The sequence below is a fragment of the Electrophorus electricus genome, chromosome 9, assembly GCF_013358815.1.
Source record: "Electrophorus electricus isolate fEleEle1 chromosome 9, fEleEle1.pri, whole genome shotgun sequence".
Taxonomy (NCBI): Eukaryota; Metazoa; Chordata; class Actinopteri; order Gymnotiformes; family Gymnotidae; genus Electrophorus; species Electrophorus electricus.
Genome location: NC_049543.1, coordinates 10,035,985 through 10,052,701, shown reverse-complemented (window position 1 = coordinate 10,052,701; position 16,717 = coordinate 10,035,985). Strand labels below are relative to the sequence as shown.

The following is a 16,717-nucleotide window of genomic DNA, read 5'->3' as shown; positions in this document are numbered from 1 at the left end:
ATAGTTAGTGTTCATGAATATAAGAATATATTTTTTTACAATAATTATTCATGAGCTATCAAGGCTGTAGAACAGTGCATTGAGAAATTGACATAAATAGTAAGATAAGGTCAAATTAGGCTGAAATGTAATCACTACAACGCTCCCAGAAAACGGCTGTTCCAATTAAGGGCGTAGTCGGCTACGCCGTATGACGTCTACGCTCGTCATTCAGGAAGTAGAAGCGTATGGAAGATAACATTTGATTGGCAGCTACATAATACAATAACATTCAGTGGCTCTACGCACACTACAAATGAATAGTTCATTAGAAGAAACCCAATAATGTAGGACGGGCGCGGTTTACTGCCAAACAGGTTAATCTTCAACCACGAACATTGGAATACTGCCTTCAAAACCGATAGAAGGAAGCTGTGCTCGAGCTCTCCCGGATTTCCACCTGGTTGGTTGGGAATTGGGATTACGGAGTGCAGAAATGTTGAGTTTGGGAAGCGGGGGAGCGAAATCTACCAAACCATCATTCGTATCTTATGTTACGCCGGAGGTACGTCTTATATGGTTGTTATTGTTTCGAGTGGAATAGAAAGTGCAAGAAGAAACAAGAAGCTCTAAGCAGTAGTAGACTATGTACTGGGAGGGGTTTGGCTGGGTTGCAGCTCAGTTTGACATTGTTGAGTGCCTTGCTCAAGTTTAGGGGAACCTGGAAGTCTCTAAATACAAGCTTCAGTTTTTATTGTTGAAAATATAGAAATGGTTTTGGCAACGTAATTTAAAGATCGCTTTAGTAATTTGTTCACAAGAACAATTCTTAAACCTGCTTATAGCATTTTAAAAAGCTAAGAAGTTTCGGATTTGTGGGTTCGTCGGGTAGTACATCGATGAGTTTATCGAAATAGTTTTTATTATTTACTAGTGACAGTTTATGTAATACAAAATTCAATAATGCTAACACAACATCGCTGCATGTGGTTTTCATGCTGACATTCACTGACATGCGTGCTGCGCGTGCGCCCGCGCGGGCGTGGGTCGACATTGGAGTGGGATATTTCATTTCTTGTCTGTATTTGTTTTCCACAATAAAGCGCTGAAAGACATATCAGAGCACAAGTAGACCACTCAGGATTTTCTCCACTCAACTCGATGTAAATAACGATAGTAAATAAGTTGTTTTCTTCCTTTTCTAAATTCTTTAATTCTGTGTGAAAAGCTTGTTGGCATTCTGTATATCACAGAAAATATGAGTGAGTTAAGCAAACTTTAATGGATCATTTAGGTTAATAACCCGCGAATCCAGTAATGACTTCTGATCTTAAGTATTGACTTCTGCGTTTAAGATGAAGTCTTCTTTCATTTGTTTCCATCTGTGAGACTCCTATTCAGTACTGTTTTCACTACTGATGTCAACAACGAATAACAACCAGGTCATTCATTCAAGACCTGATTCAGGTCTTTGGAGGATTGCAGCCTCTTCGGATTAATGTTGTTGTTGATGTAAGCCATCATGCATGCATCATGCATTAATTATTTGGAATACTATTAATGTGTAGTTGGGTACTAATTCAGCCACCGTTTGGTTTTTCAGCCTTATGTAAAAAGTGAATGACAGTGTATATGACTTGACAGTAAACATGAAATTTTGTTTCCTGTACTTGTCAGAATATAATACACTTATTTGAAATGCATTCTTATTTGAAAAAAAAAAATGTATTTCTGAACAGGAAATAAAATCTGAGAAAGAACCACAAAAGAAAGAGAGGCATCCCAACTTGCTGCCAGGTATTGGGAAATTGCTATAATTTTTTTTTTTTTTTCCATAATTGTTTGTCTTTTATTACAAATGATTTATTACTAAATAGTCATTGCTTACATCATTTCAGTCTGGTGGTGTTTGTGTGCTTTACGCAAGCCTGTGCATTACTTTTAATGAGAGGTTTTGTTAGTTCCTCTTACTCAGAGGACCTCTACTTCCTCCCATGGGGAACATGTTTAGTTCCCATATAACAAACATTAGAAAGAAAAAAAAAACACTTTTTCTTTTTTTTTTCGTTAATTAAATGATAAAGTATAATATCTTTTTGAATACTGGGACTTCCAGCCCTAATCAGTCTGAACTTTGCTTTGAAAATAATTTTAAAAATGTGTTGGTTACTGTTGTGGTTTGTTTGTCACCATCTTCCTCATGAAATATCGTGAGCTATGTTGGATGGTCACTGTGTGTTAAGTGATGTCACTAACTGGTACCAATCCCCAGGTGAAGTCGTGTTCTGCAGTACAAACCCCATCCTCAAGTACACGCAAGATGACATTTCTCAGCGGGGCATCTTTGGCACACTTCTCTGCACCAACTTCCGTGTCTCTTTCATCAGTGATGAAACTCCGCAGGAGGAGCCAGTAAGGACCAGTGAGAAGGCTAGGAATGAATAAAGCCCCATTACACACAATGCTTTTGGAATTGGTATAGGTCCAACATAATTTTTTGAGATAGATATATGATTGCTTTTATGGCATAACTGTTGGACAAATTTAATATGATACATTTTGGCCTCTGGCCAGCATTAGGAATTAATCAATACTGTTTTTGCTTGATCATAGATAAGGATAATAACACCCTCTTTGAATTCAGTGGTTTTATGTATCAGGACATAATAAAAAATAATCTAGTCCTCAGCAGGTCTTAAAATTAGATAAATAGAAGATCTTAAATAGCAGACAGGTGCTGCAAATTAAATGCTCTTGATTTATTGATCATCAGCAAGTGTGACCATATATAATATCTCTATAAAAGCAGAGTTTTTCTTGGTTTGCTGGTCTGTAGCATTCAGGTGTGTGTTAACACAGTGCCAAGGAGGAAAGACATCAGCAATGATCTTAGAGAAGGAATTGATGCTGCCCATCAATCTGGGAAGGGTAATAAGACAATTTCCAAACAAGTTGAAGTCTATTTTTCTACAGTGAGAAAGATTATTCATAATTGGAAAACATTCAAGACAGTTGCCAAACTTCCGAAGAGTGGTCCCAGCCTCAGTATGTTAAACGTTCATGTTCATGACAGCACAATTAGAAAAAAGACTGAAGGGTTGCCAGAAGAAAGCTTTTTCTTTCTATAAAGATGTACTTCAGTATGCCTGCAGTACATCTTAAGCTTGCCAAGTTGCCTCTGAACAAACCACAAGACTTCTGGAACAATGTCCTATAGACAGAGGAGACTAAGGTGGAGATGTTTGGCCATAATTCACATTTGGTGAAAACCAAACAGCATATCAGCAAACACCACATACTGTCAAGCATGATTTGGGAATGTTTTTCAGCCAGAGAACCTGGGCATCTTGCAGTCATTGGATTGACCATGAACTTCTCTGTATAACAAAGTATTTGAGAATTGAATGTTAACTAAAGCTTGGTTGAAATCGGGACATGCAACAGGCACAACAGCAACAACAACAAGCACAACAGCAAATCTAAAACAGAATGTCTGAAAAAGAAAAGACTCAAGCTGTTGTGATGGCCCAAAGTCCAGACCTCAATCCAGTTGAAATGCTGTGGAAGGCTAACCTTAACAGAGCTGTGCATAAGCGAATGCCCACAAACCTCAATGAACTAAAGCAATAAAGAAGAGTGTAAAATACATAAAGAATAAAGAACAGTTGTAAAGAAGAGTGGACTAAACTTCCTCCTGAATGATGTGAGAGACTGATACAGGAAATTACTTCAGGTTATTGCTGCAAAAGGTGGTTCTACACGCTATTTGTTTCATGGGGTGTAGTTTTTCACACATGGCGTCTCCATTTTGGCTTCATTCATCTTAAATAAATAAATAATTACATGGTGGAATCTGTTGTGTTTTTGTTCATCTGAGGATGTATTTACCTAATTTTTAGACCTGCTAAGGACCAGATGATTTTTTATGTGCTGATACATAAAACTATAGAATTCAAAGAGAGTGTACTTTGTATTTCACATAACTGCATAATTTCAGTGCAATATATTTCCTTTGCAAGTAGCTTACCTTTTATTGAGTTGAATTAACTCACAAAATGTGAAACCTTTGAGCCTCTTGCAGCTTTGAGGTAGGAAATAACAGTTAAATGGCAAAGCTTTTGAGCTTCCAGTTTAACATTCAGAACATTTAAATTAGGAAGTAGTTTGATCCTTATTACAGTTCTAACATCCTAAAATATCAGCAAAAAGAATCAACTTTGTACCATCTTACTCCAGAAATTAAAGATATAATAGAAAACTATGATGGAATAATGACAACAGTGACAATATTAACTCACACTAATGTACAGTATTGTGCAAATGTATACAAATGTGTACATATTTCCTGTAGCTTCTGTTTAAATCTAACTGTATACAAATCTAAATCTAACTATACAGAACTGTATACAAATGTAACGTCTAGATATTGTAATGCGTTAAAAATAATGGATTCATTCAGTCAGCATTTCCATCAGATACAGATTTATTGTTTTAAAGTTGCAGTGGTTTTGTTTGTGAATCTGGTCTTCATGCCAGGTGACTGTCAAAGAGGAAGTGTAAATAGGGATTGCTTTCACTTTTAAGTGCCGTTTCAGGAACTTGAATTTCTGACTCAGTGACAGAGTAATTGTAGTGGGAACACAGCCACTATTAAATTGTGCATGAGTACAGTGAGACTGTACTCATCAAAAAATATCAGACAAGGAAGGTTATTGCTGTTTTACTCTTAATATTTATTGGTATTTGTTAATTCAATCAGGATTAAAGTAATACAACTGGATCCAACAACAGCATTTCTAAATATGCCTTCATATGTTATCACATGCAGTCTCACTGCTTGAATTACCCTTTTTAAAGGGCTAATTTGAACTTCGTTTTTTGTTTGTTTGTTTTTATAAAAAGTGTTTTTTCACAGTAGTGCCAAAGGTATAATGATTTAAATTCTGTTATTATTCTTTATTTATTTCTTTGTAGTTCTTAGAGAGTTAGTAGAGTGAGATGCACTGTTGCTGGTCGTTTGCACAGATGATCTTTAGATTGATATCATAGTGAGGCAAAAGCAGGAAGTAAAGTTTTGGTAGAGCAAATTTAGTGTGTATGTGTCAACAGTTGAGCGGTGTGAAAAAAGACACCATCTATCAGCAGGAAACGTCCACCCCACGTGCACACAATAGTATGAATTCCTTGTGCTGTTTTCACACTGGCTATATAATTTCTTCAACAAGAGCTCAGAAGCATTGCTTACCAGTGTATCTGTATCTTTAGTGCCTCTTACAGTACAACAGTGCAGTACTACAGCTCTTCCAAATGATTCTGTAAATAATAAATAAATACACACATACACCTCAGTTTAAATTGTTTATATTGTTACATTTAATGACCACTGTATGACACACTTGCAGACACAACACTTCAAGAATAAGCTGTATGGAGAAAATGACATTCCTCTGATGTGCGTGGACTGTCTTTATGGAGGTAACGCTTAAATTAATTGACATGCTGCAATATATAAACTTGCTACTATATAAAATTATATATAATTAACATGTTACTGGATCAGCAAGTTTTGGTTTATCAGACTGACCAACAGCTTTACTTGCCAGCATATCACTAAGGATTTACAACAGTTATGTCCTTGATGTGTAATACCTCTCTGAATATTCACTTGTTCCACAGTTTATGACGAAAAGAAAAAGTTGATAACTGGAGGCATGCTGAAGAATAAGTATCCATCAAAAATGATCATTCACTGTAAAGACCTGCGTGTCTTCCAGTTCTGTTTAACCTTCACCAAAGAAGAGGAAGCCAAAAAGGTGATTCAGCCTAATGTTAACTATACATGTATGTGGTACATTAAAGCCAAAGCTAACCTGTGCCTTTTTGCATTAGATATTTCAGGGAATTGTCCACCACTGCCTGGAGCCAAAGTCGCTGAAGTGTGTCTTTGCATTTTCCTATGCTAACACAAAAGGACCAGGTATCAAATTTCATAATTTGCCAATTATTATTCATTTATGTATTTTGTGTAATTGGTTCTGTCATATGTAAGTCTTTTTGATCAAGGATATATACTGTGCATGTGTGTGTAAAAATGTATCAATGAATGCCTATCTCACCCTTCCAGTGGGTGGTCATATCTTTTTTTACTCACATTAAGACCATTTATCAGAGAGTGAGACAACCTTGACGTTAACCTTCAATATTCTCTGTTTTTTTCATTACGTTTTCATATTCCTTCCTTTGGGTGTTTCCGTCATTTGGACTACAATAGCTATTTCCGCTGCTGTTTTCTGCATCTTATGTACTATCACAATGTACTGGTTGGTTCACCACTACTTGCTTATTTGTCTGGTTCTGGAGGTCCCAGAGGATCTTAAGGCTTGTTGTTTACCACCCATGTGAACTTTGGGGAGTTCAGCTTGTATGCTTTGCAAATGTTCCTGTATTTGATCCCTGCCACTTGCTTGTGCCTCTTAGTGTGTGCTTTTCCTGCCAGAATCTTGCATCCTGCTACTTTGTGAGGGATTGTCTCAGAGGCTCCTATGCGCAGAATACTCCTTGGGTCATATCTTCTATGTTACTGATTAGTGCCTCTGTGCTACTCTTCAGTCCTGCCTTTTCCAGCTAGTAATAAGATTGTTTATGTCAGCAACCTCTGCTATCTGTTGGTGATACATTCCATGGAGAGGCTTATCCTGCCATCTCCCCCATCTTTCTAAGGCACTCCCTCATTAGCTCATTGTTGGAGGCTATTACTGTTCATAGAAATTTCATGTCTCACCCTGGAGAGTGCATCTTACACTTTGTAGGCCCTTTCCCCTTGTGGCTGACATACAGCCTTTGGACACTGGATCTTGGGTGGAGTGTTTTGTGTGCATTGTGAGAAGTTTTCTGGTCTTGACGTCAGCAGCTTCTAGGTCTTCTCTTGGCCAGCTTATTGTGACTGCTGGGTGTCTTGATGGCTTTGATCTGATTATTCCCATTCACCTGACTCTTGAGAACATGCCGTACCATTCAATGGACATTATTGTCCTTCTTGACTCCAGTGTAACTGGAGAATCCACAGGTATTTGTAGCTGTGCTCCAGGTCAGTTATGACCTTTGGTAGTTCAGTTCCATCTGCCAGGATTACTTTTCCTTTTTATTTCTATTTCATCTGCCATCCACACTGTCAGCCTAAATGCCACTCCAGTGTTGTTGCTTTAGATCCTGGTTAGGTGGATCAGTGACTCAATGTCCCTTTCTGTTTGGGGTTACATCTTGATGTCACTCCAAGTGCAGGAGGTGGCTAATGGTAGTTCTACTCTTGAATCTGTACCCATACCCACATTTAGTGATGATCTGGCTGAGGAATCAGGCCTATGATAAACAGCAAACATACATGCATACACACACACACACACACACACACACACACACACACACACACACACACACACACACACACACACACGATTAAATACGCTGTATATGTTACACTGTATATGCTCACCTGGCAATTGTCATTGTGTAGGCTTCTAAAGGTGGTGTCCTCCAGAGTTTTCAATGTGTAAGGATATATACCTATGGATAATCAAATAACAATCAAATAAAAATGATTGTTTAACATTTTAAACATACATAATTTATTAAAAACTTAGTTTAAATGTGTATAGTTAAATCTCTGTGGCTGAACTATATATGTTGGATCTGAGGTGCCAATCTCAACTAATGTGGTTTTTGTCATAGTCTACTACATCTCAGTAATCTGAACAGCAGTCAGCTTTTTTGGTATTCTTTCCCCCAACACTTCTTTATGGTCCCAGTTACGTAAGTCAATATGATATGCTTCAGTTTACCTACTTAAGCACCTCATATTAAAATTAATAAATATTTTAAATAGGAGATTCCCTGTGTTCGATAGCTGAAATTCCCTTGCTTATTTGAAAAACCTGGTTTTATTGTCAATGTTAATGAATTAATGTGGGACTGAATATCTCAATTCTATTGATGTCTGTGCAGAAATGCAGAGGACACAGAGGACTCTTATGTTTGACTCACAAGAAGACTGGAGCCAAGAAATGAAAAGGACCAAGGGAAACTGTAGAATAGTCACTGAAAATCAGAACTTTGAACTCTCTGAAAGGTAAGCTATGACTTCTGAATGAAGTTGAGCAACAGAGTGCACACACTTCTAGAGTATTATAGAACATTATAAAGTGTTAAGATGTGTTGTTCAGATATATTTAATCTCAACTTTGAGGTTTGAACTTTTGCTCTTGTGTAGACTCTAGATAATCCTTGGTGCATGATGATCAAAACTGTTTGCCACCAATGATACATTCATCACTCCATTTAAAACTATGAACATGTTTCATTTAAGTCGAGGTTTGTACTGTCCTCTCACTCCGCGCCATGGTTCACTCTGATGTCCTGCCTTTAAAGTAACTGGTCTCTGCCTTGCGCACCTCTATAAATTAACTTTACCATTCATTCTTTACTTTGACTTGCTACAATGCATTCGCATTTAATACAGTTCACCATAATGTACTTCTCTCTTACCTTTCAGCTATTATTATCACAGTTTTTTCTAGTTTACCTCTTATGCCACTGATGCTCATGTGCAAAACCACAACTTAAAACTGTTCTGAAGGTTTTGCTGCCTTGGAGACAGAACAAATGTACTTGGTTAACAGTCAGTGGGTGAAGATTAATGTCATTGGTTAGCAATCAATGGGCTGAGAGTTTAAAATTCCGCATACTCAAAGATGCGGTTCCTCTGTTGTGACTATCAAATTATTTTAAGAGCAAGTGTGTAAGAACATACTGCAGCAAAAGTACTATGCTACATTGATTTTTGCCTCAGAGACAGCAGGGCATTTACATACCATTCTGTGGCTTCATCAGAGGGAACATTTACATGGGTGCACATGCCAGAAAGACATTTCCCAACGTCAACAAGTAAAAAGGGAGTATTGGATTTTAAAAAAACAGGAACATGCCCTCTCTCAGACACCGCACAACATCATGAGAGTGCCAACAAGACATCAAATTGCCATCATTTAGCTTGTTAGCTGGCTAACAAAAAAACAAATGGACTTTATATACCATAGACACACACACACACACACACACGTGTGTGTGTGTGTGTGTGTATGTATGTATATGTGTGTGTGTGTGTGTGTGTGTGTCTGTCTGTCTATGGTATATACAGTGTGCAGGCTGAAGCAATTGGGTTCATTTTACCTCCAAAGCAGAGCTGCCTCAGAACAGCTTTGAGCTGGCTTTTGCATGAGTCTCACTGATGGACATTTCATCTTTTTTTTAGAAACAGTACTTTGTTAGTGAGCGTGTCTCATGGGGATCTGTTCTCAGCACTTTCTTTTTCAGAATTCAAATGCTTCCCCTTTGTCAAATCATTAACCGTCATGGCTTCGGTTTTCAATGCTGTGCTGACTTGCAAACCAGTATCAGTTCCACAACAGAATTAACATTACCTTCATGCACATCTTGCATCAGTGGCATATGACACTAGATAAGCCCAGATAAATGTTAAAACACCATGTTAGCCATTTTAACTGGTCCCAGATTTTTCTCACTGTATCAGCTTCTACTGAACACTCTTGAAATGTCCATAATCTTTGGATTACTTTTGACTCATGACTCTCCTCAAGTAATTTCTCTTGTCAAGATTTGGATCTTTTTTTTTTTTTCACTTCTGCAAAATTGCTGTCTCCTACTCTGCATGACATGCAGAAACTTTGTTGAGTTAATTTGTTCAGTTGGCTATTTTAATTCCTTTTTTACTGATCTTTTTGCCAAAACCTTAGCCAGACTATAATACATACAATTGAGAGTTCTCATGTACACTAAACTCACATCAATCTCATACACCATTAACTGTGCATGCACTAAAACATGCTCATAAATAGCAATGAGAAAATATTTTCATAAAAAGATGGAAAATTAAAAAAATAGTCAAAATTCTGTCTTGATACCTGAACACTAATGTTCAGATGTTTTTCTAGGTTACCAAAGTACTTTATCATCCCGGCAGCTGTCAGTGATGATGATTTATCTAAATTCCCCGGAAAGGGATTACCTGTAAGTGTTTTATTATGCAACTAACAGCATTTGTTGAGGTGTTGGTCTAATGAGACTTGGCTAATACAACTTTGTTTTGAATGGGCTATGTATGTTAATTATAAAACATAATAAATTTGTGATGCATCAATGTGCATGATATACTAACTAGTTTAAAGTTGAAAGCCTATACTGTCAACAAAGGGAATTTGAGGTATTACTTCTAAAAGAATGTAGCTTTTTGCTCTTTTTTTATCTTTCACAAAGTATTCTACATAGGTCTTTTTGCTATAGTATAATTATGCATTACACTTGACAGTAATACATAATGCACATTCTTATCCTTTTGTATTTAGTAGAGAATGTATAGACACTAACTGTATTTATTCAGAAAAACCTGATGACAGGTTTTTATCTCTAATGAAGTTTTGAAAGCAATGTTTTTGATTAATTAGAAATGGATGGGTGGATGGATGGATGGATGGATGGATGGATGGATGGATGGATAGAAGAAAATGAGGCATGAATGCTTCCAGGGCATAAAATGATATAATAGCTGGCATTCTCTCTTTATTTTTTCTTCAAGATATGGTGTTGGTCCCATCATAGTGGCTGTGCTTTGTTCAAAGCCTCCTCTCTTCCTGTAACCCAGGAAGACGGTGTGGCACAGGCCTGGATGGAGAGGTAAACACAGTGAGATCCTCATTTTTTAGTATCATTGGCATATGGCTGATTAGTGGCTACTGGTTTGACTCATTATTACAAATCGAAGCATTTTAGGTTACGTAGGTATACTGTATACAGCTTGTGAATTTCATTACCATTTTGATTCTCTCTCTTAGAGAGAGGGCACATTGGTTCTAATGTAGGTCCAATACAAACTATACACAAACTATAACAACTATAAGTTCTAGAAGTTCTAAGTCAGTCTTTCTTTATCTGACCATGAAAAGTAGTCATCCTCCCTGCAGTGATTTCAGGGGTAAACACAAGTGACTATCTTGATATCTTGTGACATCCTACCTGATATGCATTGCGTACTTCAGGAGAAAAATAAAATATACCCTATTCTCATATTTTTTTTCTATTCTATTGCAGAATGCTGCATGCAGTGGCCCAAACCCACCTTTATTCTGTAAAAATAGAGGATCTATTGGAAACACTTCCAAACATTCAAGATATTCAGCAGTCTTACACCAAGTTCAAGCAGTTTTTTCTCATTGGTGAGTACTCAGGGGCCCACTTTGCTTTTGGTCTTGAGAAAGAGAAGATGTACTTAGACATATAGTCTTTCTTTGTATGTATTTTATAGGGATTTTTTAAATATAATCCCTTTCTTCTCTGTAGATAATTCAACTGATTTTTGGATGTCGGATGTAAAGTGGTTCTCTTCTCTTGAAAACACAGGCTGGCTGGACATTATCAGGTTCAGAAATACAGCTCTTTCTCCCAAAAAAAGATACAGTGGTACCTCCCAAACTGTTGTCACAGATGAGGGAAATCTCCATTGTTAAATCTTTTGCAGGCAGTGTCTCCAAAAAGCAGTTGAAGTGGTAGAATGTCTTGAAAAGGAAAACACAAATGTCCTTATCACGGGTACGTCAAAGGTGTTATTTTTGAACACAAAGCTCAGATGGTCTGAGCTCTTGGACCCATCTAAACATATTTTTTATTGCTATTGTGTCCCTGGCTGATTGCAGAGGAGGAAGGTTCAGATTTGTGCTGCGTAATTTCCAGCTTGGTTCAGATCATGATGGACCCTCACTGCAGAACACTGACAGGCTTCCAGAACCTGGTGCAGAAAGAATGGGTGGCTGGGTGCCATGCTTTCCTGGATCGATGTAATCACCTCCATCAGAAGGACAAGGAGGTAGTTGGCTCAACAGTTGGTTATTCAGTTCATTTTAGTCACCAAGCATGCCTGTAACTGTTTTCGTGCCCGATAAATTAGGTTCTTGCAGTGTACATATGACTTGCACTCAGTGCTTTATGACACAGTTTGTATATTCTACAGTGTCAGTCCCCAGTCTTCCTGCTCTTCCTGGAGTGTGTGTGGCAGTTGGTTCAGCAGCACAGCCCAGCCTTTCAGTTCTCCGAAACGTACCTGACTGTCCTGTCTGACAGCATCCATGTGCCAGCCTTTGGCACTTTCCTCTTCAACTCTGCCTTTCAGAGGGAGAGCTGCCTGAAGGTAGAGCTAGCACCCACTCATTACAACAGTGGAAAGGTGAATGGTTGCTTTTAATTGCAGTCAACTCCCTGTCCATTTCAAATGTTGTTGCATTATATAAGATAGTTCATACAAGGTGATACCTGATCATAAACCAGCCATATTTTGCCAGTGAATTCCACCTCTCCATACATAGAATAGGCTACATAATTTTTGTAATTGCAGTGAATAATCACTTTCACATTGCTTCAACATCTGAGAAGGATGTACTTAAAATTCCAGTTGTGCAGCAATACAGTAGGTACACAGTAACGCTGCTGTGGCATAGCCCCTTGGTCTGGCTAAAAGACCAACAGTTCCCTCTCTGTAATGTAAGGTGTGCGCCGATGTTCTCCATGGCCACTTCACAGGCATGCCTTGCGCTGACTAGTACTGCTTGACTGCCTTGGCAGGCTACCTTACAGCATTCACAAAGAGGTCCATTGAGCTGGCCTGCAGTGTGGGACTGGTCGATGCAGTTTGACTGCAAGGCCCAGGAACTCTTTATCAACCCTCTGTATGCTGAGAAGCTCAAGCAAGAGAAAGTGTTGCGCAAAGTTCCAAGAATCAAGGTAAAAGGGACATAGTTCTTTTGATTCAGACTTTGTAGTAGTTTTCTGTTAGCCATCAAATTACATTTTGTTACAATGTTGCATTGTTACATTTTAAAACATAATCTTTCATCTTTTATCTGTCTTAAGGGATTAATTGTCATGTTAGTGATGATAGTGATTTTTAATTTCTTTTTGTAATTCATATTTTTATACCAATAAAGCATATCAAAAGCTTATCATTTTATTCGGTAGCACCAGCGGCAGCTGTCTTTACCCAGCTCGGCCTTCAAAACCCCGCCGAAAAAGGGCTTCTTCAAAGACGAGGCAGAAAGCCTGAAGAAGATGCTCCGGGTCAAGCGTTTCAGCCGCTGGATGGTGCCTCCCGACTCTCCGGCGGTGGCCACACGCCAGTTTTACGAAGCCTGGCAGCAGAAACCACTGGATTACCACGGCTTGCTCCTGCCCTGCCTGGATGGGCCCGCCATGCGCCTCTGGATGCAGCGCTACCTCCGCTGGACCCCGGAGGCACAGATCTTGGGCGGGGGGTCAGTGGCCATCACCAGCAAGCTGGCTGAGCTCCTGGGTGAGGTGCGGGCGCTCCAGAGGGAGCTGGCCCAGAAAGGCTGGTGGGACAGCATGGGCGAGGGTCACCACCGGCCGCAGACCATGTCGCTCGCGCTGGTCCGCACCTCGCTGCGCCTCTCCTCCTACTTCCCCTTCGCCGCCAGCCGCAATTGGAGTTTCAAGCCAGTCATTCCCACAGGCCTACTGCAGAGCCTTATGGTGACCGACAAGCTAGCCAGCCAAGAGGATGAGACCAACGAGGTTATAAGCTTGGTTTAGGAATGTGATACCTCTGTTTTTGGACTTTGCTTAAAAGGATCTGTTTGGAAAATACACAGTTAGGCTAGCTTTTGGCAGCTAATACATTCAGCAGGAAATGCTAATGATGCTTAGAGCTACACTGGCTAAAGAAGTTGTTTTTGTATGTGTTTAGAGGCCTTATTCATACCAAGTGTTCCCTTAATAATGGCATGTTGTTCATTTATGTTTTTCTGTGTTTATTAAGTTTTCATATTGTTGCACAAACTCATTCTGATATGGATCAGTCTAGTCATGTCTATAATCACATATGTTATCACATCAGGGAGGGCTTATTTATATTTTAAGGTGTTGAAAGGATTCATAAGGGTCTTTGTAGGTATTATTTTTTGAAATGTTTCATTGTTGGATAACACTTCTAAATATAAAATATAAATCTCCAGTTTAAAATAATGTACAGAGTGTACCAAAGATTTTGTAAAAAAAAAAAAAAAAGTCATTCATTCATATAGTATTGTGGAGTTTTTTAAGAAATGTGTGGAAATATTTCAGAACATAATGCAAATAGATATGCTTTAGCCACTGGCTGTATGAGCTACTTTAAAGTAATGAAAGACTTGTCTTAAGATTCCAAAAAACAATTTTAAAAATCAAAACAGTCTATTAGATTTATTTACAGTTATAAGACACTGTTATGTCCTCCTTTTTATTTTTTGTTTTGCTTTAAACCACCATGTAAGTAACTTCACTGGAGATTTGAAACCTACAATTTAGACATTAGCTCAGCTTTATTCTGCATTCCTCACCTGGTGGAGTTCTATACACTCCCGTTATGAAAGGTATGCTAGCTCATGCCTTGAGCAGTAAAAATCAATGATAAAAACGGCCAGTATTACTTTTTTATATATGTACAGCTTAAATACACATATGGTTTATTTTTATTAAATAACCTGAAATTACAGATAGGAAGCATAGATATTTTCAACTACTTTTTTTCATGGGAATGCCAAGTCGTAAAATTTATGTTTCCTAAATCTGATTACTTCTGCTTTGGTGCCATCTGGTGGTTTTTAATTTTACAGCCTCAGCAAAAACAGGAAACCAAAATAAGGAAAGTCAGAAATATCCCATAAAATCAGAAATATGCCTGCTTTAAGGATTTGTTGTCATGGCTTTAGATTAAAGGATTTTATACTCTGATTTAATTGTATTTGCTGATGTAAACAACTTATAAAATAGGCTAAAGACACCAAATTTATTATATTCATCATTTTTGCACCAAAAAAAAAAATGTTTGTTTAGTTGGTTGGTTGGTCTTTGTTGTTGTTGGTATCCTCTTACAAACAAGAAGACACTTAAGAGTTGTGTAGCACAAATCTAATAGAATGTATAAGCTCACCATGCCAATATAAAACCAAATTGTCATGTTTTTCCAATTTTCAACATTTATAGTATACCAAAATAAGTGTGCCTTATGTTGTTACCACACTGATGTTGCAGTTTTAATTGTATCAGTATGCAGTCAGTTATACCAAGTGCCTAATGTTTAATTTTGTTCTGTGGTCTTTCTCAGTTGACAAAACACAACTATTTTAAGCTTTTTAAGGCACTTGTTCAAGAAGAATTTTTATGGGTTTTTTTATGCACAAAGTTTCTACCAATGCTGCTTTAAAAATGTTGATTGCACAAGTGCTCCTTTGCTCTCTGATATTGATGAAGTTACATAAAGCTGATCCAGTTTCAATGGGGTATTACTTAACAGAGTTCGTAGACTATATGTGGTGAATGTGAATATGCAAAATATCAGATGTGTCTATGTTTTTTGTATATTTGTCCTTAAATATGGCTTTATACTATTAGAAAAAGCAAATAAATATTAAGCATAGAGTAATAAAATAAATTACAATATTTCTACTGAACGACCTGTGCTTTTCTTACATAGAAAGTAACTCAAGTGTTTGTTAATCAGTGAATGGAGCATAATATGTCAGTATTTTGAACCACATCATTCTAATCTGACAGCAGAAAACACAACAAAAACAAAAAAATAAAACAAAATAAAAATCGCTGATATGACAAATGATGCGAAATTCATTAAGCAGGATGTGGCAAATGCCACAACGAACCAACACTTTATTATGCACACAGTGGAAGAGTCCAAAGCTTTGCAAAGAAACATATAATTAACCACAGAAAATTCAAAGTCAATGAGTAGAAGTACAAAGTAAGTGTAAAAAAAACTTATTAAATATTTTTAAAAACATATTCCTTATACTAGAATTTTGTTATTGGTAATCATTATTTGTTTGTTTGTTGCAGTGTTACTATAATGTTACACATTATGTTTCGGATTGACAGGATATTGCTGAGATATTTGAATCTGGGAGATTGTGGGCCAAATGGCAAGACAGGATATGACCAAATCTATCTAGCCCTAATCTTAAGTTCATCTTCAGCAACTCACCAGTTTGTGAGCCCAGTATGAACTAGGCCCGACATTCTCTTTAATGTATATATATGTGTGTGTGTGTTTATTTGCCTGAATCAAGAAAGCATATGTCTCCTTGTAATACTCCTTGAACATCCAGCCCTGTATAATGTCAATAAGACATTCCATTCCACAAGATATATTATATTCCCTACATACTATTCATGTGATGTGGGTCAAGGGAACTGCATTTGATTAAATCCTTTGATTCGGAATGCTCTGCAGTGTTATCATGCAGAAGACACTGGGCATGTTACATTTTGTTTCTCTTGACAGATTATTAGACAGGTACTTTGCTAATGTGGCTTGCAAACTACTGGACTGGATCATCACTCACAGGCCACTTTATTAGGTACACCCCCTCTAGGTGGTCTATTGGATTGAGATCCAGTGACTGAGAAGGCCATTTGAGTACAGTGAACTCATTGTCAAGTTCAAGGATCTAGATTGAGAAGATCGGAACTTTGTGACATGGCTTGTTATCCTGCTGGAAGTAGCCATTAGAAGATGGGTACCCTATAGTTGTAAAGGAATGGATATGTTCAGCAACAATATTGAGGTAGCCTGTGCCATTTAAAGGGTCTTTATTAAAGGGCCTAATGT

At 37.7% G+C, this 16,717-nt stretch overlaps 1 protein-coding gene across 1 annotated transcript; it reads left to right on the top strand.

Moving 5' to 3' along the window:
- The first annotated feature begins 279 nt into the window (after positions 1-279).
- On the top strand, positions 280-15,517 carry mtmr12 (myotubularin related protein 12). The gene is made up of 16 exons (XM_027029744.2): positions 280-544; positions 1,719-1,776; positions 2,252-2,391; positions 5,382-5,454; positions 5,656-5,792; positions 5,869-5,956; positions 7,981-8,104; positions 9,987-10,062; positions 10,628-10,725; positions 11,140-11,264; positions 11,389-11,467; positions 11,567-11,637; positions 11,742-11,911; positions 12,056-12,232; positions 12,664-12,822; positions 13,057-15,517. Exons 1-16 carry the CDS (start codon positions 476-478, stop codon positions 13,645-13,647), a joined length of 2,235 nt encoding a protein of 744 aa, XP_026885545.1. The 5' UTR covers positions 280-475; the 3' UTR covers positions 13,648-15,517.
- The last annotated feature ends 1,200 nt before the right edge of the window (positions 15,518-16,717 follow it).

Bases quoted from the DNA above. Each gene is read 5' to 3' on its own strand.
- mtmr12 (XM_027029744.2), top strand. From the start codon at position 476: ATGTTGAGTTTGGGAAGCGGGGGAGCGAAATCTACCAAACCATCATTC. The intron at 2,392-5,381 runs GTAAGGACCAGT...ACACACTTGCAG, and splicing joins AAACTCCGCAGGAGGAGCCA to ACACAACACTTCAAGAATAA. The intron at 11,638-11,741 runs GTACGTCAAAGG...GGCTGATTGCAG, and splicing joins CACAAATGTCCTTATCACGG to AGGAGGAAGGTTCAGATTTG.